Source organism: Vulpes vulpes, chromosome 13, assembly GCF_048418805.1.
Source record: "Vulpes vulpes isolate BD-2025 chromosome 13, VulVul3, whole genome shotgun sequence".
Taxonomy (NCBI): Eukaryota; Metazoa; Chordata; class Mammalia; order Carnivora; family Canidae; genus Vulpes; species Vulpes vulpes.
Window position 1 is genome coordinate 123,978,920 of NC_132792.1, and position 27,801 is coordinate 124,006,720.

At 45.1% G+C, this 27,801-nt stretch overlaps 1 protein-coding gene across 2 annotated transcripts in view; it reads right to left on the reverse strand.

Moving 5' to 3' along the window:
• The window catches only part of KIF26B (kinesin family member 26B), a 446,195-nt gene that overhangs the window by 59,352 nt on the left and 359,042 nt on the right, over positions 1-27,801 (reverse strand). For both annotated transcript variants that reach the window (XM_072732821.1, XM_072732822.1), the window contains 5 exons: positions 25,328-25,534; positions 20,435-20,528; positions 19,141-19,403; positions 16,051-16,234; positions 1,990-2,149 (listed from right to left, as the gene is read on the reverse strand). In XM_072732821.1, the coding sequence (XP_072588922.1) occupies positions 1,990-2,149; positions 16,051-16,234; positions 19,141-19,403; positions 20,435-20,528; positions 25,328-25,534 (908 nt within the window). The remainder of the gene's footprint in view (positions 1-1,989; positions 2,150-16,050; positions 16,235-19,140; positions 19,404-20,434; positions 20,529-25,327; positions 25,535-27,801) is intronic.

Below are 27,801 nucleotides of genomic sequence, written 5' to 3' on the forward strand. Positions count from 1 at the left end.
AGGAAGAAAACTCTGGAACTGAAGCAGACATACATCTGCAGGGAACGGTGGGTGGAGCTTTCACATTTTGTCAGCCCTCCGAAGGGAGCAGGTGTCTGGTCACTGTGACTAGCTGATACTATGACTACGTATGTTTAATTTAACAACTGCCCTCAAACTATTGATAAAAACAATTCTCAATGATTCCCTGTATGTTTACAATGAAATTCAACTCAAATCAAAAGGAAGTTGCTTTGTCGGAAGTAAAAATAATTTCACATGCTTACATTCATCCGTTCCCCGTCCCCATCACCAATTCAACAAATATTTACTGAAATCCTAGAAGCACATCACTCCACAGAAATAATGTAAGAGATACAGATACACTAATATATAATCAGTGACCTATAACATGATATTTTGAATTTTATTAACATCGTGATCTATTATTACATTAATAGACATGGTTCCCTTTTTATGGACAAGAAACCAACTGAGGCCAGTACTCTAAGTCAGCAACCCTGACAGTACCAGTCCAGATCTTTCTTTTCCTTCCTTCCTCCCTTCCTTCCTCCCTCCCTTCCTTCCTCTCTTGTAATTACAAGTTGAGTTTATTCAACTGCAGAAATGATCCTGAATAAAACTTTATAAACCTTCTTGAAATACTTTTGTCACTGGGAAGGCCCCTCACAAGGGCTGGGAAAACCATTTCTGGGTTTATCCAGCTAGGTTCCCAAATTTCAAGAGCTGAGACAGATAGGGTTTAGGCTATCTAAACTCCTCAAGTCAGTGTACAAATGGTCCTCCTGGTGGAGAAGTAAATCACAGTGTTGGCATCCCCTTAGGGCAGAGGGTAGGAGAACACAATGACTCGTCCTGAATCTCACTCATGGTAGAACAAATGGCCTGACTTACCTTTCTCCTCCCACATGACAGTGACTTATATTTGCAGGATTTTACAGATTTACAAAAAACGATAGCGTGTCCATTTGCTTACTCCTTATGGCAACTCTGTAGGTGTTATCCCATGAAGTAGATGCAGGTAGGTTCATTATTAATTATCCACTATAGTGTTCTAAATTTTACAAAAAGCTTTCTCTCTCTCTCTCTTTCTGTCTCTCTGTCTCTCTCTCTCTCTCTCTGTCACACACACACACACACCATTCTGAGTCTCAGATCCTTGTGATATGAGAGCTAGAAGCATCAGTTTATGATGAGTGAAGGTTCAGAGAGCTAGTGAGAGGAGCAGCTGGACCTTGGAAGAGCCCTGAATAAGCAGAGAACACCCACTAGCATCACCATGTTGTTTAGTGGCAAAGCTGAGTTGGGTGATGGTGGTGAGGGGTGGCCCCGGGCTGGGTCCTTCACAGGCACAGATGACATAGCCAGTCATAGACCTAGGAGCAGCTCTAATTTCATCCTCTCAGAGTATAACAGAAAGAGGGAAAGGATCTTGGAAGTGAAGTAAACATTTGCGCAGGTTGGTGGGTGGCAATGCCCCAGGCTTTAGGAGCTGTCCTAAGTAGGGCTGCCAAGATTCCCATGTCCATGCAATACTGGGGGCATACTTATACTAAAAAATTATTTGTTGCATATCTGAAATCCTAAATTTCCTGGGTATCCTGTATTTTTATTGGTTTAATAGGACAGCTCAACTCCCAAGGGAAGAGTAGTTCAATCTTCCACCCCTTGTGAAGCATCTGTGTGATGGTATGATCTACCAGTGGCAATTGGAATTGGAGACCCTAACTGAGATAACTTCCTATTATCTCTGACTTGAGCAGCCCAAAGTCAAGATTGGGGCAAATTTAAGTATTTTCATAGTTTTTGAATTTGGAAGATCATGGGATACACGACTGTAAGTAGAGGCTGGTTTGGGCACCATACTAACAATGCAGTCTGGAATGTCCCACACCCAGTCCAGAATGCAGTCCAGAATGTGGAAATCCCACACCCAGCCCTGGCACCACACTTACCCCAGCGCATTTATCCAGTGGAAGGGTCACTTACTTGTATGGGATGTGTTTACTGCCATTGACAAGAGCCAGGATGACATTGCCCAGAGCGGACAATGAGAGGCAGAGCCCTGAGCTTCCTTCCCGATTTTTGCTAAGAGCTTTCACACAGCTGCCGAGATCGATGAGGTGTAGACGGCTGCGGCCTCCGGACACTGACACAGAGAAGACAAGAGGAGAGAGAAGTGGTTAAGTTCTGGCAAACATTCATCTGCTCTTCAGTTACCTCCTTGGGAAATCTGAGGGAAACCTAAAAGGGGAAGGGAAAGATCAACATTCATGACTTAGTTGGAAACTCCAACAAAATCATGCCGGGTTGCCAATCGCATGGTCCTCTTAAAATCTGTCCACCTCACATCACTGACCTAAAGCCTGCTGATATTCAGCCTATAAACAAATGAGTAACACCCATAGGTTGAATTGGAGGAGATTTCAGAGAAGGTAAATGTCCAATGAGAGGAGGATAAGCTTTGCACTTTCAGGTCCTTTAGAGAGCAGAATTATGAAATTGATCGGGTTGCATCTGAATAGCCCAGGAGAGACTATGTACTTTGGTTGATCATCATAGAGCCCTTGACTGAAAGTTCAGCCAGGAATCAGGGTGATAACCCCTGGTAAAATCAGGAAGAAGTAATAGCCAGGTGCAGAGATAGGGAAAGACCCAAGTGTTTGTTGAGTATCTGCCAAGTGCCGGGTGCTGCACAAACACCAGTCTCATTCAGTTCCCACAGTAAAACCACAGGCTGAATACTCTTGTTCTTTTGTTAATATAGATGAGAAAACAGACATTCAAAAGAGCTAAGCAGCTTGGTCCCGAGTACTTCTGCTTCTGGCCTAGATGAAGTAACATGGCCCAGATCAATTGTCTTACCTAAAAACTAAAAAAATGTATAAACCCACTGCTTCTAAGACACTAGACATCAGGTAGTAAAGGACAGTGATCCCAGTGATCCCTGGGAGGAGGAAAACAAACCAGATGAGCACTACTTGTGTCCCAGCTTACTGCCTCAAAAGGGTTTCCAGGCTATGTCTCAGGGGTGGGGAGCTCAGGGGGACCGCAGCAGACTACCTGAATTGAAGAGACAGATGTAGACCAGGGAGATCAAGGTGGCAACAGCTGGCAGGACAGAGACTGGAGAGAAGAGCACTTGGTATTTGTAGAGATGCCCTCAAGCATGCAGCTGAGTACTGGTCAGCATAGGCATGTGAAGGAATGCCACAGTGGGGGCATGAGCTGCCCGAACAGATTAGGGGTGAGAGTGCACAGCACTCATGCAAGGCCAGGAATATTGCCTGTTCCCAACAGCCAGACCCAGACACCCCAAGATTTGCAGGGCCTTGGATAGGGGACTCGGAAGGGTCTTGCTTCGATAGTGGAGAACACTTAGCCCTAGATGAACACTGACCAGGTCCCACCTGCCAAATCTTAAAAGCAAGACCAGAAAGGGTCAAACTGTTTACAAATACCTACATCCCAAAATAATGCTTAGGAATATTTATGAAATACAACAATGTATTGTATCAAAAAATAAGAAGGCATGCAAAGAAGCAAGAAAATGAGACTCACAATGAAGACATAACTGAAACCAAGCAGAACTGGTTGATATAGGCATTAGAATTGACAGTGAATGACAGTAAAACAGTTATGGCAATATTTCAGGGGTGCCTGGGTGGCTCAGTCAGTTAAGCATCTGACTCTTGATTTGGCTCAGGTCATAAGCCTGATCTGGGCCATGAGATGGAGCCCTGTGTTGGGCTCTATGGTGGGCATGGAGTCTGTTTAGGATTCTCTCTTCCCCTTTGCCCCTCCACCCCCCTGCACACATGTGTTCTCTCTCTAAAAACAGCAACAGCAAAGAAGTTATGTTTGATTTAAACATCAAATGTTTAAAAAGTTAGGTAGACGTGGAATATATTAAAGAAGACAAACTGCATCTATAGAGAGCTAAAATCTACAATGTTGAAAAATACAAAGGATTAATGGCAGATTAAACATTACAGAAGGAAAGCCTTGTGAATTTGAAGACAAGTCATTGAGACCATCCAAAATGAAACACAGAAAATTAAAAAAAAAAACAACAACACGACAAGCAAAAACATAGGGAAAAAAAAGAGCTGTAGAACAGTTTCAAGTGTTGTAATAGGTAATTGGGAGTCCCCGTAGGAGAAGACATAGAGGGTTGTACAGATCAAATATTTTCAGAAATAACTACTGGCATATAACAATACCTTTCCAAATACAATAACAAACCTTTCCAAATTTGATGAAAACTATAAACCCACATATCCAAGAACCTCAATGAGCCCAAGCACAAGAAACATGAAGAAAAGTACGTTAAGACACATCATAATCAAACTGCTTAACGCCAGTGATGATTAGAAAAATCTTGAAAACGGCCAGAGAAGAAAACAGGTTTCATATAAAGGACCAAAGAAAGGATGATGGCAGATTTCTTATTGGAGATAATACAAGTGAAAGACCAGGCAGCAGCATTTCTAAAGCAGTAAAAACAGTCAACCTAGAATAATATATTCAACAAAAGTTTCATTCTAAGACAAAATGGAAATAAAGACTATTTAAGACTTAAAAAAGCCTAAAGGGGGGCACCTGGGTGGCTCAGTGGTTGAGTGTCTGCCTTTGGCTCAGGTCATGATCCTGGGGTCCTGGGATTAAGTCCTCCATCTGACTCCCCACAGGGAGCCTGCTTCTCCCTCTGCCTTCATCTCTGTTTCTCTCTGTGTATCTCTCATGAATAAATAAATAAAATCTTAAAAAAAAGCCAAAAAAAAAAAAAAGCCAAAAGAATTCACCAAAAGCAGACCCACAGAGGATATACACAAAAGAATGAAAAGCTCTGGGAATGATAACCATGCCAATAAATGTATGTTTTTCCCCCTATTATTTAAATCTCTTTGAACGATAATTGGCTGCTAAAGCAAAACTAATGACATTGTCCTACATGGATTATAACATACACAGAATTTAAGTCTGACAGTGTTACAAAGGTTAGAAGTGAAGAAACAGAGGTGCTCCATTATAGGCTTCTTATTTCATTCACGGAGTGCTGTAGTATCACTTGACAGCAGAGCGTAATGACTTAAAGGTGTATACTATAAACCCCAAAGCAACAGTAAATAGTGAAGAGTTACAGCTAACAAACCAACAAAGGATATAAAGTGAAATCATTAAAAATACTCAGTAAGTCCCAAAAAGGCAGGTAAAAAAGGAAAAGAAAGAACAGACAAGTTGAATAGAAAACCTATGGAAAAATAACAATTTGGACCAAACCATGTCAATAATTACATTAAATGTAAATAGTCTGAATACTCTTACTTGAAAAGTAGAAACAGGCTGGATAAAAGAGCGAGCCTCCACTATATGCTGCCTATGAGAAATGCACTTCAAATATAAAGAAACAATCCATTAAAAAGTGTAAGGGTAGGAAAGGCTGTACCATGCAAACAGTGGCTGTAAGAGAGCTGAAAATGGTTATATCAATATTAAACAAAAGAAACTTAAGACCAAAAAATGTGAATAGAAGCAAATAGGAACATTTCATAAAGGGGATGATTCATCAAGAGGTCCTAACAATAAAAAACATTTACATGTCTAGTAACAGACGTTCAAATACTAGAAGCACAACCTGATAGAACTATATGAATAAGCGAGCCCATAATTATAGTCGTAGATTTCAAATTACCCTTTCTCAATAACTGTATAATGAGTAGACAGAAACCCAGTAAAGATATAGAAGATTTGGAAAATACTGTCAATCAGCTCATTCTACTTGACATTTATAGAATACTCAATCCAACAACAGCAAAATACACATTCTTTTGAAATACATACTAGACATTTCCCAAGACAGACCATATTGTGGTTCATAAACCAAGTCGAGATAAATTTTAAAGGATTCACATCAGGGTATGTTCTCTGACACGATGGAATTAAATTCAAAGTCCGTATGGAAAGACAATTGAAACTTCCCAAATATTTTGAAACTCAACAATATAGTTCAAAGTAGCCTATGGTCAAAGAAGAAATAAAAATGGAAATTTAAAAGTGTTTTTAAGTGAATGAAGATTTGTGAGATCACAGAAGAGGTATGGAGGAGGAACTTCATAGCATTAAATACCTCGATTAGAAAACAGAGGTCTCACAACAGTGATCTCAGTTTCTACCTTAAGAAATAAGAAAAAATGAGCAAATTAAATATTAAATAGCAGAAAGGAAATAATGAGCATAAAAGCAGTAATCAATGGACTAGGAAAGTAAAGACAGTAGAGAAAATCCATGAAGCCAAGAGCTGGTTCTCTGATAAATCTCTAGAATGGCTGATCAGGAGAGATGGAGAGAAGACACAAATTACTAATGTCAGGAATGCAAGAGATGGCCATGCTATAGTTTCTACCGATATAAATGGAGAAGAAGGAAACATCCTATCAGTCAATTAGACAACTTGGAAGAATGGACAAATGTTTTGAAAGATGTAAAGTCCCAAAGCTTCTTCAAGGAGTAACAGGTAAAATGAATAGCTCTACATACATTAAAGAAATAGCATATGTAGTTAACCACAGTTAACAATTTTCACAGGAAAAATTCCAGTGCCATATGGCTACACTGGTGAATTCAACCAAACACTTAAGAAATAATAAAGTATAAGAATGGAAAAGGCTATACTAATTCTACACAAATTCTTCGTGAAAATTGAACTGGAGAAAATATTTGCAACTCATTCTATGAGGCCAGGAACACCTAGATACCAAAAACAGACAAAGAAATTACAAGGACAGAAAACCAAAGACCAATATCCCTTATAAACATTGATGCAAAATCTCTAAACAAATTAGAGAACCACATTAAAAAATTGTATCTAGGGGCATATAAAAAGGTCTTGACATCCCAAGTAAGTGGGATTGATCCCAGAGATACAAGATTGGTTAACGAAAAAAAATGATCAATATAATTCATCATATTAACAAACTGAAACAAAACTATAGGATTTACTCAGTAAAATGCAGAAAAAAAGCATTTAACAAAATTTACCATTCCTGATAAAAATTCTCACCAAAATACTGCTCAGAAGACAGTATCTTCAGTTTGATAGTTTCTGAAAAATCTACTGCCAACATCATAGTTAATGGTAAAAGATCATATGCCTTTTAAGATCAGGAATGAGACAAGAATGTCTACCCTCAGGGGCACCTGGGTAGCTCAATGGCTGAACGTCTGCCTTCAGCTCAGTTCATGATCCTGGGGTCCTGGGATTAAGTCCCACATCAGGCTCCTGCATGGAGCCTGCTTCTCCCTCTGCCTATGTCTCTGCCCCTTTGTCTGTGTCTCTCATGAATCAATCAATCAATCTTTAAAAAAAGAAAAGGAATGTCCACCCTCACCATTTCTATTCATTGCTGTGCTGGGGTTAGTAGCCAGTACAATAAGTCAAGAAAACAGAAACGGTATCCAGATTGGAGAGCAAGAAGTCAAACTGGTCTTTCTTTGCAGACAAACACAATCATCCACATAGAAAATCAAACAGAATCTACAAAAAAGCAACTAGAACGAATAAAGAGAGCTTAGCAAGGTTGCAGGATATGAGATCAACAGACAAAAATCAACTACATTTTTTTCTTAAGTAGGTTCCTTGCCCAATGTGGGGCTTGAACTCACAACCCAAAGATCAAGAGTCGAATGCTCTAATGACTGAGCCAGCCAAGCACCCCTGTATTACTATGTAGTAGTTACAAACAACTAGAGATTGAAATTTTAAAATACTATTTGCAATAGGATAAAAGTATGAAATACTTCAGCGTAAATTAGACAGAAGACAGATATGTACGTGGAGAAAAGAATATTGCTGAGAGATATCAACGAATATCTAAAGACCAGGGAGAGAAATTACATTCATGAGTCAGAAAATTCAGTATTGTTAAGATGTTAATTCTCTCCAAATGGGTCTACAGAGTCAGTGTGATCCCAATCAAAATCCCAGCAGTCTTTTTTGGTAGAAAGTGATTCTACAAAGTCAATTTAGAAGTGGATTCTAAAATTTATATGGAAAAGTAAAGGACCTAGAATAGTCAAAACAGCTTTCAAAATTACAGAATTGGGAACACCTGGGTGGCTCAGTGGTTGAGCATCTGCCTTTGCGTCAGGGTGTGATCCTGTGGAGTCCTGGGATGGAGTCCCACATCGGGCTGCCACATGGAGCCTGCTTCTCCCTCTGCCTCTGCCTCTGCCCCTCTCTCTGTGTCTCTCATGAATAAATAAATCTTTAAAAACTAAAATTAAATTAAAAAATAAATAAAACTACAGAATTGGAAAGCTAATAGTATAGTATCTGATTTCAAGGCTTATTATAAAGCCTCCATTAAATCAAGACAGTGTGGTATTGGTGTAAAGATAGATAAACAAATCAATGAAATAGTTATAGAGAGTCCAAAAACAGAACCACACAAATACGAATAATTTTTAACAAAGGTAATTTAGTAGGGAGACAATAGTTTTTCTAGCAAATGGTACTAGAACCATTATATATAACTCAGGGTCGTGAGATCAAGCCCCTAATTGGACTCCACACTCGACTCAGAGTTTGCTTGAGATTTTCTCCCTGTAGCCCTCCTCCTGCTCTCATGCATTCACTCTCTCAAATTATATAATTATTATATAATTTGCATTTCTTTTACCAGTATGTTAGCAGATTTTTCAGAAACACTTTTACCAAACTGAAGATACTGCTTTATATATATACACACACACACATATATATGCACAAAAACCCTTTAATCCATACATTGCACAATTTACTAAAAAAATGAATCTAAGACCTAAATATAAAACCCAACATTATAAATCTTCTAGAAGGAGCATAAAACATAGCATGAAACTTTCCTGATCTCAGTTTAGGCAAAGATTTCTCAACTATGAAATAAAAAACGTGATTTTTATAGGAGAACACACAGATAACCAGACATCATCAAAATCAACTATTTCCACTCTTCAAAATACATTGTGAAGGGAATAAAAAGGCAAGCCACAGACTGAGAGAAAATATTTGCAAAACATATATCTGATAAAGGACTTTTATCCAGAGTATATTAAAAACCCTTCAAAACTTAATTATAAGACAAAAACAATTTCAGAAAGAGAAAAAGGCATTTCACCAAAGACTTGAGGGTGAAGGATAGGTTCATTATCTTGATTGTATTGATGGTTTCATGGGCAGAGATACATAGGACAAAACTTACCAAATATGTGGATTACTGTATCTCAAGGATATCTCATTAGAGCTATTTTTTAAATAAAGATTTTATTTGCGAACAAGAGAGTTTGAGAGAGCAGGGAGGAGAGGCAGAGGGAGAGGGATAAGCAGACTCTCCACTGAGCAGGGAGCCCAACACAGGGCTTGGTCCAAGGACCCTGGGATCATAACCGGAGCTAAAGGCAGACACCTAACCAACTGAGCCACCCAGGTGCCCCTATTTTGTTCTTAAAAAGGAAACTGGCCACTATACTACTGTCACTAGTGCAGCTGGGCTTGACACCTTGAAGCCCCATGCTCTTTATCCTGCACCACGTGGCCTCAGCCAGTCCCCAAGACAGCAGGAGTGCCAAGCTTCCCTTCTGTCCCGGCCCTACTGTCTGAGGTTAGTGTATCCCCAGCACATCACCCGGCTTCTATATCATTTCCTTTCCTTCCCCCTCACTCCCCAGGCAGCAGCAGACTGACCCCTCTGGATTCCTACCTTCCAGGGTGGCTCAGCCGCTGCTGCTTCTGGGACAGCTATTCTTCCCTCTGCCTTCCCCTACTCTGCAAGGAAGCCACAGCAAAGGTGGCCACAGAAACTTCTGAAAACTGTTCCAGAAGCCACGACCTCTGGGGCTATGTGGCAAAGAGGTTGGTTGGGAAAGAAGATGCAGAGGGTGGGACGGGGCCATGCCTGGGTCCGGGTGGATGTGTGATGAGCACGTGGCCAGTGTCTGGGTGCCCACACATCTGCAGGGAGAGCCTGCACAAGCACGAACGTAGGAGGCTTAGCTCATGCTGTAGGATGAAAGCATTCGGGAACCACTGTCCTAACCCTAACTTGGCCTCTACCATGCCCCACCCTCAACGTCAGCATCTAGGACAGAGGGTAACAAAAAAAGGAAAGCACAGCATTTCAACACAGGCATGTCCAGTTACTCTGGTACATCACAGCCAAGAAATGGACGGTACATTTTATCTTCTACTATCCCCAGGAAAAATCCTTGTGAGGGAACATAGAATATGTAACTTCTCTTTTACCCCATCTCATATCATGCAAGATCAGGTCATGGCAGCATGCTAGGGAAATAGTTATTTTTAAAGCAAAATATCATCTCTTTTGCAACCTAATTATATAGACAGGAGCAGCTCAGATAATCCACGTGTGCTGTAGATTAAAGGGCAAAGACAGGGACCGGTTTGGACTTTCAGACTCTAATAGTCCATTTGATGTAATGGAATAAAATGCATAATGTACATGTAGTAAAATAAAAGAGAACAAAAGGCACAGTTTAGATCGTGCTGAGAAATCACGTTATAAAATACCCATAATTATATCCACATGACTCAAAGGAGGAGTCACATTCAGACAATGAAAAATCGAGTCTGTCTACTGTACCCACTGAAGCTCCAGTGGCCACAAATTCTGGCTGCCACACAAGGTGCTTCATCCGGGAGGGTACAAGGTGAGCAAGCACCGGCCATCTGCTACTGGCAACGACGTACGTCACTACAGATGGCTGGCGAGAAAGTTCTGTCATCAGTGAACAATACGAGCAGGTACGAGAGAATTCCTCATCGACTCGTCAGATTTCCAGGGTCACAGCTGCAGAGTAAGAGTAGCAAAAGTGCCTCCAGTCACCCTTCCTTCATTCTCTCCTGTGGATGTGGCAAGTCTGGAGCTTGGGCAAAACGGAACACCCACATGCCCTACTCTCCCCATGGGAAGCAGTCCTAATTTCACCCCATTCCGTATATATGCTGCCGAAGCGAGCACAATTTCACCCCATTCCAGAGCGACCTTCCTAACCCACGTTGACCAAGGACCCGATAGGTGCCAGGCTCGTCTCCTGATATCACTTAATTCCTACAATGATCTTATAAGGCAAGAATCGACTCCGTTTGGCCGATGAGGCAAATGAAGTTCACAGAAGTTAAAAAAATCACCTCCCCCACCAAATAAATAAAAAAAATAAATTGCCCAACATCATCTAGAAAACTAATGCTGAATCTAAGATGAAAATCCAGAGTTAACTGTAAAGCAACTGTAAAAGAGGCTGAACCTCTTTTAACTCACCTTTCCAGAACTTTGGTTGGCAAACTTTGCGGCCGACAGAATCACCTGAGAATCTAAGAAAACACGATGTCTGGCTCCCACACCGAGGCTTTCTAATTTAACTGGCCTGGAGTGCACCATGGGCCTGAGAGTCCCTGCAAAGCTCCCCCGGGTGATTCTTCTATACAGCAAAATCTAGGAAGGGTTGCCCTGCCACCTGGCCATCACCTGTGAGTCATGTGAACCGATGCCCTCTGCACCTGAGACCTGCATGGGCAGCCCTGACTGTCTTCTCCTCTGTGCTCTTGCTCCCTTCAAATAAGCTGGGTGCTTAACAGATCAGTTGGGTTCCCTCCAAAGCCAATTATGCCACTTGTCATTACAGATACAAATAGAAGCAAATCTTATATGAACCAATAAAATATGATGGTATAAAGAGAGCTCATGTTTCTTTAAAAACTAAACTCAATGCTCTGGAAAGATGAGATTAAAATTAGTTATTTTTAAAAAAGAGATGCTGAGGGGGCCTGGGGGGCTCAGTCAGTGAAGCATCTGCCTTCAGCTCTGGTCATGATCTTGGAGTCCTGGGATTGAGCCCCACATTAGGCTCCCTGCTCAGCCGGCAGTCTGCTTCTCCCTCTCCCTCTGCCCATCCACCCCACCCTCGCTCATGCTCTCTTAAATAGACAAATCTTTAAAAAAATAAAAAGGGATGCCAAGTTAGGTGAAAATGAAAAATTATAGAGTGGAAAAAACATTTAAGAATCTAGAAAAGGTGTCACACCAGCTGGCTGCATCAATGTCTTTTGAGTTCTTGAATCACTTCTAAGTGATTCGTAAAAGCAGAACTTTAAGTTGAAAACTCATCTCAAAGAGAAAGCCATGGTCCATATCAGAAGATCAATGAATAAATACCCATTTCTATCTTTTAAGTTGAGATAAAATGTTCATGGCATGAATGTATCATCTTACAAGATTCCTCCTTTTACATGAGAGACTCCTAACTCTGGGAAACGAACACGGAGTAGTGAAAGGAGGGGAGGTGGGCGGGGGGATGGGGTGACTGGGTGATGGGAACCTGGGGTGGGGGCACTTGATGAGATGAGCACAGGGTGTTATGCTATATGTTGGCAAATTGAACTCCAATAAAAAAATATACCAAAAAAAAGGTTCCTCCTTTTGACTTTCTCAATTAACCATCCCCTGATTGTGTTCCAGGAGAGGACTTCTCTGAACTCACACCACCTGCGTATGTGACAAATAACTGGATTGTTTTTCTCTTTCAGGAACATAGCTAAATAGAGAAATACACTGATTTTTTTAAAACACAGCACAGGTTCTATTGATTTAATGCAGTGTGGGCTGACTCCTGATAGACTTGTCTTTATGAGGAGTGGCTCTTGATCATGAGGGCCTTGGGGCTCTTCCCTAGAGATGGAATTCCCACTGGGGTTCTCAGCCTTTACACAATAGCTTAGCAAAGCAGGGGAGGGCTCTGGGACAGGTGGAGAATCAGCCCCACTAAGGACACGATTTAAGCCAGGGAATAGTTCTCTTTAAACCAGGGAAGTAATTTAAGCTTGACCTAATGTTATGTGCAAAACAGTAATACATCAACATAGAATTTTCTTTTCTATGTTGATTGGACACTTTGAAAATATTTTTGTCCATCTATTTATATGTGCCTATGTCTGTACGTGTGTGTTTATAAAATACATATGTAAGATTCAGGTGCATCCATACACGTGGCGTGTCTAGTTCTTGAGGCAGAGACCTCTCTGAAATCCACCATCCAAGCTTCTGATGGCCACTTCACAACAGTGTGCTCTGCTCTTTGCTTCCCTGCAGTGTAATTAATTAATAAACTTTCCTTTAATTGAGTTCTGGCTGCCAGGCCCACAGGGATTATTACATATAGATAAGTAAACAAAAATTTCCATTTTAAACAACACTGCAAGTATCCTCATTATACTTTAAGCAGATACAAATTTACTGAAGTCAAGCGAGACTTGGAAAGGCTGGAGGGCTGTCTGTGCACATCCTGGCCTGGATTCCTCCCCTCCTGGGAAGCCAGGTGCTATGGCATGTAGGTGACCTCCCCTGGTCTCTCCCCCCACCCACTTCTTCTCATCTACAGATATATTAGAAAGTACCGAAAAGGGTTTTGGGGAGCCATTAATGGTACTTGCTTTTCCCTTTACCCTGAATTTATTATTTAAAAGCAATCTGCCTTCACAATGTGTAAACAGCAAGAAGGTGAATGGGATGTGAATATTCCAGAAGTGCCCAGACGCGCTGCGCAGCAACTTGGGGAGGGCCGGTGAGCTGAGAGAATGGCCCAGACCACACCGCTGTGAAGTGGAATTTCAAGTTCTTACAGTTGAAGTAATTTAAGTAACTGTTTATTTTCAAGATTGCTTCCTTCTTTCAGGTTCCAAATCGAGAGCAGAACCATGGGGGAAGAAAAGTGAAAAACTCAAAACAGTTGTTTTCAGCGCAGTTTGAAACCTGGAAGGAGGATGAGATTATCCCATCTCCTAAGATCTTCCACTTGTCCATTTGGAAGCAATTTGGCTGAAAATTCAGATCTTTTTCGAGTCACTCTCTCCACTCAAAGTCTAAGAACCCCACTGCAGGCTCTGATTATCATTAGTATTGACTTCAAAGAATAAAACAGCTTAAAAGAAATAAAGCTTAAATACAATAAAAAAGCTTAAAAGAATAAAAACACTTGTCAGATTTCCATGTTCGTGCTGCTAAGACAAAACCCAGAAAGAAACAGCGAGGGCAGGATTTAAAGCCAGCCCCCCAGACTGTCAGGGGCTGAAATTCTGTTTCGAACTTTAAAGGTCTGGATCTTCTCATTTCTATCCTAATCCTTGCTTCCTTCTTTGAGAAAGTTTTTCTAAACAGAAGTGCTGTACATGGGGTGAGCCCATCATTGAGAACCAATCTCCCCTGAAAATTTCCCATTCAAGCCATTTTGCTCACCCCACAGTCAAACCTTTATGATTGTGCTGGTTACAAGAGAGGTCTGGGCTGCTGAGGGTATGCCTCCTGGGGTGCCCAGTGAGGCCACTATCCCTAGACCCCTGGGCAGCAGCCAGCGCAGGGAGCAGCCAGGGTAGACAGCCTGGGTCCTCCTGTGGTCCTGGAACTGCAGGTGAGATCTCAGGCCTGGGAGTAGGAGGAGAGGTAGAGGCAAGTCTCTGGGCTCCGTGGAAACTAAGAAAAGTAAGCAAACAACCGGTACATGCAAGAACATTGGAAGAATCTCAGAGGCATTAGGCCAAATGAAAGAAGCCAGACACCAAAGGCCACGTGGGGACCACGTGGCTCCATTCGTACGATGTTCTGGATGCAAAACTTAAAGGACAAAAGTCGGGTCAGTGGTTGGGGCCAGAGGTAGATGGAAGGAAGTAGCCAGAGAGGGGGCTTCCTGTGCTGATGGTTTGGTTCTGTGTCTGGAGAGTGGCGGTAGTTACACAACTGTACAGATTTGCCAAAACTCATCAAACAACACACAAAAAAGGGGTATTTCTGAATATACATTAGACCTGAATTAAAATAACAAGAATTAAGGAGGAGGAACTGAGGGCATACAACTGCAGCAAATGAGCTGAGACAAGGAAGGGCAGAACTTTCCCTGGTGGCAAGAGAAGCCCTAAGCACTCTCTCCGGGATACTGGTTTCTAGGTCTTTGGGCAACAACTCAAACTGCAGAGAAATTGGGAAGCCCATCCACTGATCCCAGGTGGATGCTTGACTTCAGGCTCCACCTAGAATTAGTTTGTTGATTGCCTCTGTGTTAGTCAATTAGCTTCACAATTTCCAGGCACCTGGGTTAGTCTCCTAACTCAGGGCTAGTGTTTGTTTTCCTGGCACTCAGTGTCCAGAGAGAGCCCTGGGGGCCAGCTGCCTGTGTTTCGAAAGCCCAACCCTGTGGCTCACAGGGGGAAGCCCAGCAAGGTCAATGGACCACGTCGCCCATAGTCCAAAATCCCACCTGAGATGCTCCCCAGTGCATAGAGTACATGAGACTTGGCAAAGGGTAGATAGAGCACTGCACCAAGGCTGGTGTTGGTTTTGAAGACCTCACCCAGGGGGGCTGTAGACCCAGCATCCCGGGGGCCTGGCAGTGCCACTTCCCACAGAGCAGGGCCTGGACCAAGGTTCTCACAGAGGAGCATCACCAACAGCCAGTAGAATCTGCCTAGAAAGGTCTGATTTATAGACTATTTTAAAAACATGCCTTTGTTTCCTCCAGATCCATACAGTGGACTCAAGCTAATGATTAATAACATATCACCAGGGTGCTTGATGCATAAACCTTGGCCTTTCATGAAGAGCCTCTGTAGAGCTGGTGAACGAAAAGATGCTACAAAACATTTGTCTTTCTGTTTAAAGTCTCCCCTTTCTCACCTTCCCCTGGCAATTACATTGGTCCATCATCCTCCCCCAGGCCTTTCCTCCTGGATGGTTCAAAGTAAAGTGCAGGCCAGATGCCGCCATTGTCTGGGACTCTAAATCAGTGAATTCCATACTGGGGAACTTGAACTCTGCTATACAAGGTCAGGGGCACTTGGTTGGCTCTGTCGGCACACTGACCTAAGGGTCATGAGTTCAAGCCCCACGTTGGGCATGGGGGCCTACTTGAAAATAAAAAGGCAGAGCCAGGGTGGGGGGCAGTGTCATGGCTGCCATCAATGATGGGTACCCTGGGCCGGGCTATGGGTAGAGACAGGCCACTTACTTCCCCCTTTCCCGCTCTTCTCCATGCGGTACTGGTAGATGTGCAGGGTGAAGAGCATGTGCGAGTTTCGGTGGTCATCCTCGTCACATTTCTGCTGGCTGCCCCGTCGGGAGGCAATGGCGGCATCCAGGAAGAAGGCGGCCTTCTCCGCCGTAGGTGCCCGCAGCTCACTCTGGTTCTGCAGCTGGAAGACACAAGCCAACAGCTGAAGCCTCAGGCTGAGACGGGGCTCGCACACAGCTCTCCATGCTGCAGAAAAGCTATGTGACTCTTGGAGGCCAACGAAGATCCTTCTGGAACAAGGGCCCAGACTCACGTGCAATTGTCCACTTAACCCATTCCTGAAAGGTAAGACTGAGCAGAAGTATTGGATGAAACATAGTTTTACAGTTTGGGTAATAGTAGGTGGTCATATCTGAGTGACTGTGAGGGGCAGGGGCAGGAGGCACAGGCTGACCTCTGCAGAAGCAAACATGCATCCTGGACTATATCCATCTACCTGAGAAGACCCACGGGATACAACCCCATCCTGATCTCCAAGACTACAAGGTTTGGAGACTCATAGGTGGCACACTATGATCCCAGTCCAGACAGCACCGGTTCCCCAAAGAGGCAAAAACCAAGCTCAGTCAGCTTTAATTCCACTCCCCATTTCTCCAGCTACTTAAAGCCAGTTTTAGATTACATGTAGGAGCACGGTTTTAAACGAGATATGTAAAAGACGCATGAAAACACCCCATGTAGTTGAATGTCTCATCTATATTGTTTCAGGAACATCTATTTGTATCTTTGGTTTCTAAATTCATGTTCCTGGCAGATTAATTAAGAAAGCACTGTGGGCCATGCATCTAAATCCTATGGAATCCCTCAGAAATTAGAGTATAACTTTAATCAGAACAGTATTATCAGAATTTAGGGATGCCTAGGTGGCTCAGCGGGTGAGCATCTGCCTTTCGCTCAGGTCATGATCCTGGGATCCTGGGATAGAGTCCTGCATCAGGCTCCCCACAGGGAGCCTGCTTCTCCCTCTGCCTTTGTCTCTGCCTCTCTCATGAATAAATAATCTTAAAAAAAAAAGAATTTGACTAATACTCCTTTTTGGGGGGAGAAAAGGAAACATCTGATTTATTCAAAGAAACAGCCTGTGGTATATGCCTTCGGGTCGGTACACATTCTGACAATTTTCTATTTCTGACCATGCTTACCATTCTGAACTGTGAGAGCTGATTTTGGAACCTGGGACCTTCCTTCAAAATCCTTAGACTTCAAAGACAGACTGTTGTGTCCACTGTTCTGTACTTACTATGGTAGAAAAATAAGCTAATGTTTTTTCGTGATTTTTCAATAAGAAGAGTTAAATAAAAAGGCTGTTGATCTGTTCTTCCAAGCCAGTTAACCAGGTCCTTTGCCTACACGGGACTTCACCAGCAGAGTCTTTATAAAAGTGAATGGAGTTGTATGTGATGAATCACTGAATCCTACTCCAGAACCAGCATTGCACTGTATGTTAACTAACAAAATTTAAATTAAACAAAAATAAAAGTGAATGGAAGCTCCAGGGCATCTGAACATCCAGGTAATTCTTGGGAAGGGAACAGCAGGCAGGTGATGCCAAGCAGGTGCTGTGATGCTTCAGAAGAGAGGTTCTCCAAGTGTGGTCCCTGAACCAACAGCATCAGTGTCATATGGGAACTGGTTAGAAATGCACATTCTGGGTATCTACCCCAGGCCTACTGAATCAGAAATTCTCGAGGTAGAGCCTGGCAAGCTGTGTTTTCCAAGTCCTCCAAGTGACTGCTGAAGACTACAGTCTGAGAACTGCTGGATTAAGCTTTGCATAACCAGTTAGTTTGCATTCTGATTAGATTTCACATCCAGATGGTATCTAATACATCTGTTAACACTGGTCAGTCTCAGGACCCACCCTTTAGCAGTTGCAGAGAACTAACCAGGCAATCACAACTGACAAAGAGAAACATCTAAGAGGGTTTCCTGGAGGAAGTGACGTGTAGCTGCTACTGTAAGATAGGGACTTCGCCAGATGAGGAGCAAGAGTGGAGGAGGAGCCTTGGTTGGTGTCTGAGAGCTTTGCAGCTGGGAAGCCTGCTAGAAATCCATAACCAGGGGCCCTATCCCAGAACCTGTGTAGTCACGAGATCCTCAGTGATTCATAAGGGCACTGAAGTTTGAGAAGCACTGCCTTTTTAGGGACTCAAATGTAATTTAAGGAGTGGCGAGAGACGATGCTGGAAAGGTAGGCATGGGGCAGGTCACAGGGGACCATGCAAATCAGGATGAGTTTTGCAACGGGGGATTCAGAACAGAAACAGAAGGATCTGAGGTGCTCTGAGCAGGGGAAGAACACAGCCAGGTGTGAGTAGATGGGTATAACAGGAGGTGTCCTTGCCTGTGAAAACCAGTCCCACCTGGGAAGACACAGGAACTCATCAAAATGAACACTTATCTGAAAAAAACAAATTGGAAATAAGGCCTGCTGGAAACTGAAAGAACTAATTCTCCTGGATATGAACCAGGGAGCTGGGAGTCCTTCCTCCATCTATTGGCAGCCAGAGAGAGACGGACTCACAGAACAGGCATTATATCCTGCAAAGGTAGACTGGAGCTTCTCTTGGCTTCCACAGCTCCAGCAATTATATCATGGTTCTAATTAGAAAGTGGTTATTAGTTTTTCCTACAGCACTACTAATCCGGCTGTAAAACCAGTGCCAGAAACACAGTTTATAGAGCCATAAACAGCCCTGGTAATGGCTGGACCTCTTTGTGCAGAGCAGTAAATATTTCGGCTTGTTGTTTAAACAAAAGAAAGACTGTACTTTCTTTTTTTCGAAAGGGGCGTAAGGAAAGTGAATTCAATTTCCCCACAAATGCTGCAACAATCGTGGTTCCTGCTCATTGTCAATTAGATTCAAGGTACAAATATTTAGGTTGGGTGAGCAGATGGCCCTGCAGCTGCAAGCCATAAAGTTCCCGCCTTCCCCTAAAGTAAACACTCGCAAGCCTGCCCTGTTTACACGTGGCCGGAACCATGGGGTGCGTCGCCCCCCCTGCTAGCAGCAGGGAGCTGCTCACCTGCGTGCCACAGATGGGGTCCTCGCACAGGTACACGCCCGGGGACTGGCCGTCCTGCAGGCTGCCCGTGGCCACCTCGGCCAGCAGGTCCCGGAGGTTCTCTTCTTTGCCCCACACTTCCACCGCTGAGATCCGCACCGAGAACCGGGCTCCCGTCTTTTCCTTGCGTTCATTTATCAGCTTGAAGAGCCAAGAGATAGCACAGGGGATGATGCCAAGATTCTGCATGGAATCGTCCTTTCCGATCATGGTGTAGGATTTCCCTGGGGGAGCGAGACAAGGGAGGAACACAGTGTGAGTGTCCCCCATGGGGAGGCTTGGGGGTTGGGAAGGAAGGAAAGGGAAAGGTGAGGGAGGCAGTAGGCATCGATGACAACAACCGCAAAGGGCATTTCCTAGTGCCGCACGGACGAAGACTCTGAGCATCCAGCCTGAGGACAGAACGGGTGTCCCGAGCATCACAGGCTATCCAGCGGAGATCTTTCATCGCTGTGATGGTTCTTTTTATCACCACCCCACCGATTGAATCCACAGACTTACACTTTATAACCTTCCTCAAGTTAAATGCAGGGTATATTTTTACAGCGGGAGCAAATTCTGTTTAAATCTGGATTGCTGCTTTGATCAGAGATCAAGAAGACAGAAGGGAGCTGAATGAGCTGTCTCAGCCTAAAACTGGCCTCTCTCACTGTGAGGCCTTTGTGGGAACCTCTCTGCCAAGGGGCACTTCCGGAGCACCCCAAATTACTAACTTCCTCAGCGCGGAAGCTAAGGCCTGCTGAGCAGATGGCCACAGGCCCGGATTCAGAAGGCACCTTATGGGGGTCTAGCCATCCAAACCCCTGTCCGGGTGCTTCTCCACCTCCTTCTTTCTCCCTCCAGTCTGTGCTGTGCTCAGACACTCTCCCCAGATGGGTTCCAATACGGTTTTGGGCTTTGCTTGGAGGCTGGTTTTTTGTGGGCTCCATCCACTACCCTGAACCCAGGAGCCCCTGCTCAGTGGGTGTCCCTCCTCCTGCTGGCTTTCTGGGTGTGTCTTTGACCTGGACCAAGTGGGAAGCACCCCACTACCCCTTCCCTAGAAGACTAAGTCAGTCCCCACTTAGGATGAATGCTGCATTTCAAAAGCAGAAACAGAAAAAAAAAAAAAAAAGCAGAAACAGCAACCAGTGATTCTTCAATTGGGCACTCAAAGGAAACAGCCTTCCCTTTCATCTACAGATGCTGGGACTGGCACAGAACATCCACGTGACTAGGAATACAGACAGAAGGAACGAGGAAAGCTCTCACTGACCCAGCTTAGCGTGGCCGAAACAGAACACGCAGCCGTCCGCCCCGTTGACCACAGACTGGATCACCTCCGCCACAGTTCCGGCACACACTTCAGCCTGGCAGACACAAGAGGAGACATGTGCAGTGAGTGGACCATTAGTGATGGGAACGGAAGCCCCCTTCCCATGGGCTTGGGTCCCACGGTCACGGTGCTATAGATGGGTCAGGCTATAATGCAGTTCCGGGGTGCTCAGAACCCTCCAAGGCCTCCACCTCTTGCAAGCCTGAGCCTTATACACATGACCTGCAAACCAACCCTCTGGTGATTTTGGGGGCATTTCAGCTGCTGTCTCTGTAGGCCAGGCAGGAAAAGGCTGGCAGGGGATGCAGGGTGCACTCACAGACCTCATGCCCTTTCCTGAGCTGCCCTTCTGGTCTCTGGGACAAGGCTTTTACACTTTCCACCCACCCTCTGCTAACTGGATCCTTCACTCACACACTCACACACAGACATGTAGACACACAGCATATGAAATGGACCAAACTTATTAGTGGGAAAAAGATAATGTGCCATTTCAGGAAAAATGACCTTGGGAAACACTATTTCTAATAGAAGCAGGAGCCCTGTGATGCACATCTACTTTCTCCCAACCTCCTTCTTCTTTCTTGATCCATATCCCCTTCTTTTCAAAACCAACTTTGTCTTTCTCTCTGTGCAGATTCAACATACAGTATCAAAGGCCACTTGCAAGGATGTTACAATGGGTGTTCTCCAGGCGGCTGCATGGCTCAGCTCCCTCATGACCATCTGAATCCTTAGACAGGGGCCAGGCTACTGCTGACTTTCTGTATTTCCCCATAAACACCCAATAATAAAGCACCCACAAACAATAAGGATTCAGTAAATTTTGTGGCCTCACTGGCACAAAAGAGAGATCTGAGAACTCTCTCTGGGTAGCATATGAGGCTTTCAGAGCAGCAGGAGGACAAAATCCTGCACTATGTACCACCTCTGCCAGAGTCAGACCTCCAGGAATCACTCAGAAGCAAGAAACACCTGGGCTCTGAAGCCCATAGGGCCCCGGCCTCCCTGGGAATCTGAGAGCCATGGCTTGGCCTGGAATGTAGCTCTAGGCTATCAGAGTACAACAGACCTGGGTATTTGGAAATTGATTTTCTCTCCCAAACCAAAATTGAAAAACCAGTTCCACCCGTTGTTGATCCTTCTGGTGGTCACCTCAGCTACTCTACGGGGGCTCCTCCTGGGCTGAGAGGGTGGCAGGATGAGGCCGCTGCAGGGACCACAGGATCTTTCACACCCCCCAGGACCCAGGAGCTCCGCAGTGAGAAGCCAGCCCGAAGCCCTGCAGTGGAAGCTGAGAATCTTGACAGAATTTGCCACAGGTGACTCTGCAGAGCTCAGCCTTCTTTGGACATAAAGTGAGGTGGGGGTTAGGGGGCTGAGAGCCCGGCCTGAAATAGACTGTACTAGATTCCAGAGCAGCAGGGAGAAAGCTGGTTGTGTGTGTACCAAACTGCCATCATTGAATCATTTGTGCCAAGGCCCAAGGACAGAGAACAGGAGCAGACTCCCAGGCCTCTCCTAGCAGAATTCCTGCCCACCATCCACCGAGAAGACAGTGCGCAGTGACCAGTCTGTCTCGTATTGTTAGGGGTTGGCAGTGGCCCCTGGAGGCCCCCTGCTGCCTTATGCCTTGGGCCTTGATAAGCATGCCGCTGCCCCAGCAAGACCCCCAAGGCACAGCCAAGTGCACAGGAAGCCTCTACTCACCTACAGCTGAGTCCTCTCCTCCCAATCCCTATATTGAAACCCAACAACCAGTGTGATGGTATTTGGTGATGCAACCTCTGGGGAGGTGACTAGGTCATGAGGGTGGGGCCCTCCTGAGTGGGGTTAGCACCCTTAGGAGAGAGGCCCCAGAGAGCTGCCCTGCCCCTTGTGCCCTGTGAAGACACATCAGGATGACAGCTGTCAATCAGAAAGGGGCTCTTGCCTGACTCTCATCTGCCAGTGCTTTGATCTTGCACTTCCCAGCCTCTGAAACTGTGAGAACTTATTTCTGCAGATTATAAGCCCCACCCCCACAACCCGTGCTGTTTTGTGATGGCAGCCCAAATGGACTAAGACACCTTCTCAAAGCCACATCCTCAGAGGTCTGCCCCAGAGTAGGCAGCTAATGACTGCCAAGGCCTCTCGAGGGTCCTAAGTGGAGCTCAAGAGGGCAACGAGGAGCAAGGACTGTTCTGGTCATTTCTTTGCGTCAGTAAGCTGATGTCCCAACAGACTGATGGAAAGCCAAGCTCCTCACCACCTGGGGCCTTCCTGGTAGCTGCTGCTTCACAGGCCATGATGTGGAGCAGCAAGCAGAGGCCTACTCTGTCCACTTTCCTGCTTTGGAGGCTTACAGTGTGCTCACCCCTGGGGCACTGAGGCTGACCATGACCCTCCCAGCTGTATGACCTTCCTAGCATCAATGATGACATAACAGTAAAAGCTTACTATGTTCTGCCTCTTTTTCTACCAGGTATCTCCCGTGTGTGTCACCTCAGTGAATCCCAGCAGCTCAATGAGGCACATTTTGGTTCTGTTTTCAGTTGACAGATGAGGACACGGGGCCCAGAGAGGTGGAGTAATGGGCCCAGGAGGCAAAGCTTGTGACCAGTGGATAGACAGCGGGAGCACAAAGACACAGTACCACACCGAGCAGAACTGAGGGCTTAAGGAGAAGAATCCAGGAGAGATGTCCACTCAGGAGAGGGCCTGTGAATGAGACACTAATCTCTGAGCCTCCATCTCCTTGTGTGTGATGTGAACACATCAGTGCTTCCCTCTTTGACACCATTAGAATTCAAGTAAGAGTTGAGTGGGCTAATGTATATGAAACTTCTGGAAAACCTTTAATAGAGGAATGCAGTGCATTACAATCCTGGCAATTTTATTTATTTATATATTTATTTATTTTAAGATTTTATTTATTTATTCATGAGAGATACAGAGAAGCAGGCTCAATGCAGGGAGCCTGACATGGGACCCGATCCTGGGTCTCCAGGAACACTCCCTGGGCTGAAGGCAGCACTAAACCACTGAGCCACCCGGGCTGCCCTAGTCCTGGCAATTTAAACAAAAGTAAAGCATTCCGAAGCAAGCGTGACTATAGCGTAGAGCATAGGGGCTCTGGAAGCAAGTGTGAAGTATAAGCAAACAGGAGCAATAAAAATAGTTCTTTTTGTGGAATAAATCTAAAACATTAATGGTCCACACTGAATTTAGGGTTTGCTTTGGAATGCTTACAACTTAGGGAGAATTGCTTTAGACAAGTTTAACTGTGTTAATTAAATTATTTGTAGGTCATTTATTTGATGCAACATCATCTAAACTAGCAAGCTCAAGGGGTGGTACAATACACACAAAAAATGTAATAAAGAGAGAAAAGATTGGATTTACTTGTATTTTGTCTTTTCCTGGTAAAACTCTTTGGGGGAAGCCACTCTTAATGAGTGGAGCCTATGGTATGTCCTATGTGTGGTCTAATATCAGAGACCAAGCGAGCACCACTTCCCAGGCTCAGATACAGCATGGAGGAAATTAACAGGAACTAATAGCACCCTGGTCTTTAGGTTCTGCTATCGGCATGAGTTACCCTGTTGCACCCTGTTTTGTATAAATCTTGGGGAGTGCTGGAAATTTATCCAGAAGATGCAGCTGTCTGATGCCAAAATGCAGGCAAAGTTAAGTCACCATATACACATAACCTGGGTTATGTGTCTACTGGAAGCTTCTGTTGTGCCAACTCATTGCAGATGAAATGCACCAGATGGTGCAACTGAATCTTCCAGTAGACATCTGTTCTTACTGGGATTGGCTCCAGCAGCTCTGGTCCAGGAATCTTGGTGCTCTGGGCCTCCAAGAAGCCTCCAAATTAGTCACAGAAGTATGGCTATCATTCTCCACCTGTGTGTGTGTGCATACCCCTTGCAATATGACTTTATAGCTTCTCCACTTAAGAGATGGGGTCTCTACCCACCCCTCAAATTTGAGCCAATAGAAAGCAGCAGAAGTGATGTGCTGTCAGTTCTGAGCCAACAACTCAAGAGGCTTGTGTACTTGGATCCTGCCATTGCCATGAGATCAAGCTCAAGACAGCCTGCTGGTCAATGAGAGACAACGTGGATTCTAGATCAGCCCAAAGCCAGGCAGTCCCCAAACGTGTGATGGCATCCAGCCAAGACTGCCAATACATTAGTGAGCCAAGCTAGAAACAAGACTGCTCGGCCAGCCCATAGATTCACGAGAAATCATAGATGCTTATTGTTTTAAGCCACTGAATTTTAGGGTGGTTTGTAATGCAGCAATAGTTAATACAAGAGCTATTCTTCCTCCCTTCCACTCCACTCTGCGGCTTCGGGCCACAGGCACATCAGCCTCAGCTTCTCTGCCTACCCCTCCGGTTCCTTACTAGAACTATATACTAACCCTAGAACCCTGCCTAACTCGAACACAGCTCCTTACACCCCAGAAACCCAGGCAGGAGTGGTGTCCTAGTGGACCACAGATGCCACCACCTCGATGCAGGTGTTCCTAAAACTTCCACTTCTGCCTTCTGTCTCCCTGTTTATGTAAGCCATGCCCTAACCGGCTCACTCTTCCTTCTCTCCAAGGATATGTCTTGTTGAAATCCTGACACAGCGATCCTGCCCAAAATCAGACACCAATAATTCAAAAGGACTGACCACTCAAGGGGGCTCTGATGGATTTCCAAAAGTTGTACCAGTGAAGGATCTGACATAACAGAGCACTCTGGAAGACACCCGCCTATCTCACAGGTCCTAGAGACAGTAAAAGCTTCTCGAAACTGGTCAATGTTGCCGAGCCCAACTGGGCAGTGACACCTACCTGAGAAGCATCTTGTGGAAAAACAGCATCAAAGGCAAACATCTTAGGAGGAACTTGGTTGCCCCTCTTTTGGAAGACGTTTTGACCTCCACACGTCAAGGGATCATAGAGGGTGATCTGTTTCTTCCGTGGGTCCACCTTTAAGAAGGAGCTGGATTCTGAGGTATCACGAGCCAATGTAGAACAGATGCGAAGCATGACTTTCACCTGCCAAGAAACAAAGGCAGGAAAGGACACAGAATGAGAAAGCTGGATACATCTCGAAGGAGCAGCCTTCCAGACTCTGGAGACATAGCATGCACAGCAGCAGGGTGCCTTCTCCTGGTAAATTATGATGAACTGAAGCAGCACCATAATCCTCAAAGGGTCAAGGGAAAACTGACTTATTTGTAGCTATCAGGCGGAGTATTTTGATACGTCCATTGCTTTATTATGGAAACGGCACACCATGTCCTTTGTCTGCTTATTAATATAAATTGAAAACTGTACGCTGGTGGCCCAGTTACATAGATGAAAAAGGAGTCTGGATGGCTGAGGTTTCAGGGCTGGTGCAGTTCCCTTCAAGAGAACTACTCACAGATCAATAACCCATGGACATAAAAGTTAGCTCCGTAATTTACTCCTGGCCTCTGCTCATCAGGACTCTTGGAGACAAAAACCCCACAGTCATCAGTGTCATCATTAAAGGCTTATGAAATGGACTGTTTTTAATGGCCAGCATTTGAAATGGGTTCCAAGGAGCAATGGTGATAAAAGATTTGTTTGAAACATATTATTTGGGATCCCATTAAGTGAGTGCATAGAAGTTGTCATCTCAGAGAACGAAAGCGCTGTCTCGGTGGGAAAGGGGGCAGCATTATTAACCCGCCTCCTGAGTCAGGGACCATGGACCACAGGAATAAACTGCCTGTCCCAGAGCCTTTAAGTGAGCAGAAGTTGAGCTGAAGACACACACACACACACACACACACAAACACACACACACACACACGGCTCTGCAGGCACAGGTCCTGGGGAACGGACAGCATTTTCTCCCTTGCCAGCTTTTGTCCCTGTGTTGCCAGCTCAGTGCAAATGTGTCGAGCCCCTGCTCAGTGCCAGGCCCCAGGCTAGGCAGGCACTGGGGATGCAAAGGCTGGTGATGCGTAGAGCGGCAGACGGACAGACAGGCAGAGATGATTTTTGTAATACCACGTGGCGAATCCTGCAGGGTTCTTTTTAAGCTCCTCTGTCTGTCTCACCTTCCTCATCGGATCAACTGTCAGGGCTGATGAAATGTCAGCCAGGCCTTTGGGGGAGAGGGGTTGGAAATATTTTGAAAGTGCAGAAATGCTCAGAGAAGAATCTGGACTGTGCAGAATGGAGTAAGGGCCCTCTCCTGTTTGTCCTCTTCCTGTCTGCGGAGGCAGGGGGCTGACTCGCAGTGTGCAAACCTGAAGGGCACTGGCCTCATCACTTGCCCTGTGATGGCCGTGCTGGCTCTTGCCACCTCACCACAGCACTCGGGGGTAGAGCTGGGGGCCTGGTGTCACGGTGGAAGGAGCCCATGGCTGGAGTGAAGTCAACCTCTGGGAATTTAAATCCTGGCTCTCCCATCAGTAGGTCATGTAACAATTCCTGCATTTTCTGGAGGTCTACTATGTGCTAGGGCTGTGCTGTCAGCTACAGGGCATTATGTCATCCTCCCAACCAACCAGCGCATAGGCATACCTGTCCAGATTTCACACATGAGAGAAGAGGTGTTCTAGAACTTGCCCTAGTCCCTGAAAAGGGAGGTGGTGAGACCAGGCTCTGATCCCACCTCTGTGTGATGCCAAAGCCTATACTTTTTCCATCATGGCAAGTGCTGCTCCCACACGTGGTCCAGCCACTCCAAGCCTCAGTGTTTTCACCTGTACAATGGGGACAATGAAATCTATCTCATGGGACTGTGGGGAGAATGAAATGAATCAATGTGAAGTACTGAACCTGGGGTGGGTGCTTGATTGCTTTTTTTCCTCCTCCTCCTCCTCCCTCCCCCTTACTCCCCTCCCTCTGAATGGTGACACCCTAGCATTCTCTCACTACAGTGTTAATGATAAGGTTTTAGAACTCCTTGCCCTGGATGCTGAGCACTGTGAATCACAAACAGGACGCCACAGGGACTACTGCAGACCCAGCTAGGTATTAGGCTCCGGTCTCACAGGATCCAATCGCTAAAACAGTCACTGCACACATGACAATAAAGCACCGCATCTGTCTACGTTCCATGCAGGCCATTTCTTGCTCGCTGCGAATGTTTCCGACCTTATTTCAGTACCATGCATTTCCACAGCTCTGCCCCAGCTACACAGCAGGTGTGGAGAGGGCCCATATTCAGATGGCGACTTTTGGCAGGTGTGTGTGTGGGGGGGCAGGCTTTCTGTAAGCAAATCCCCTAGCCCGGCCTCTGAGCGGCACAAGCCAAGGATGAGGCGGTGCCAGGCAGAACTGAT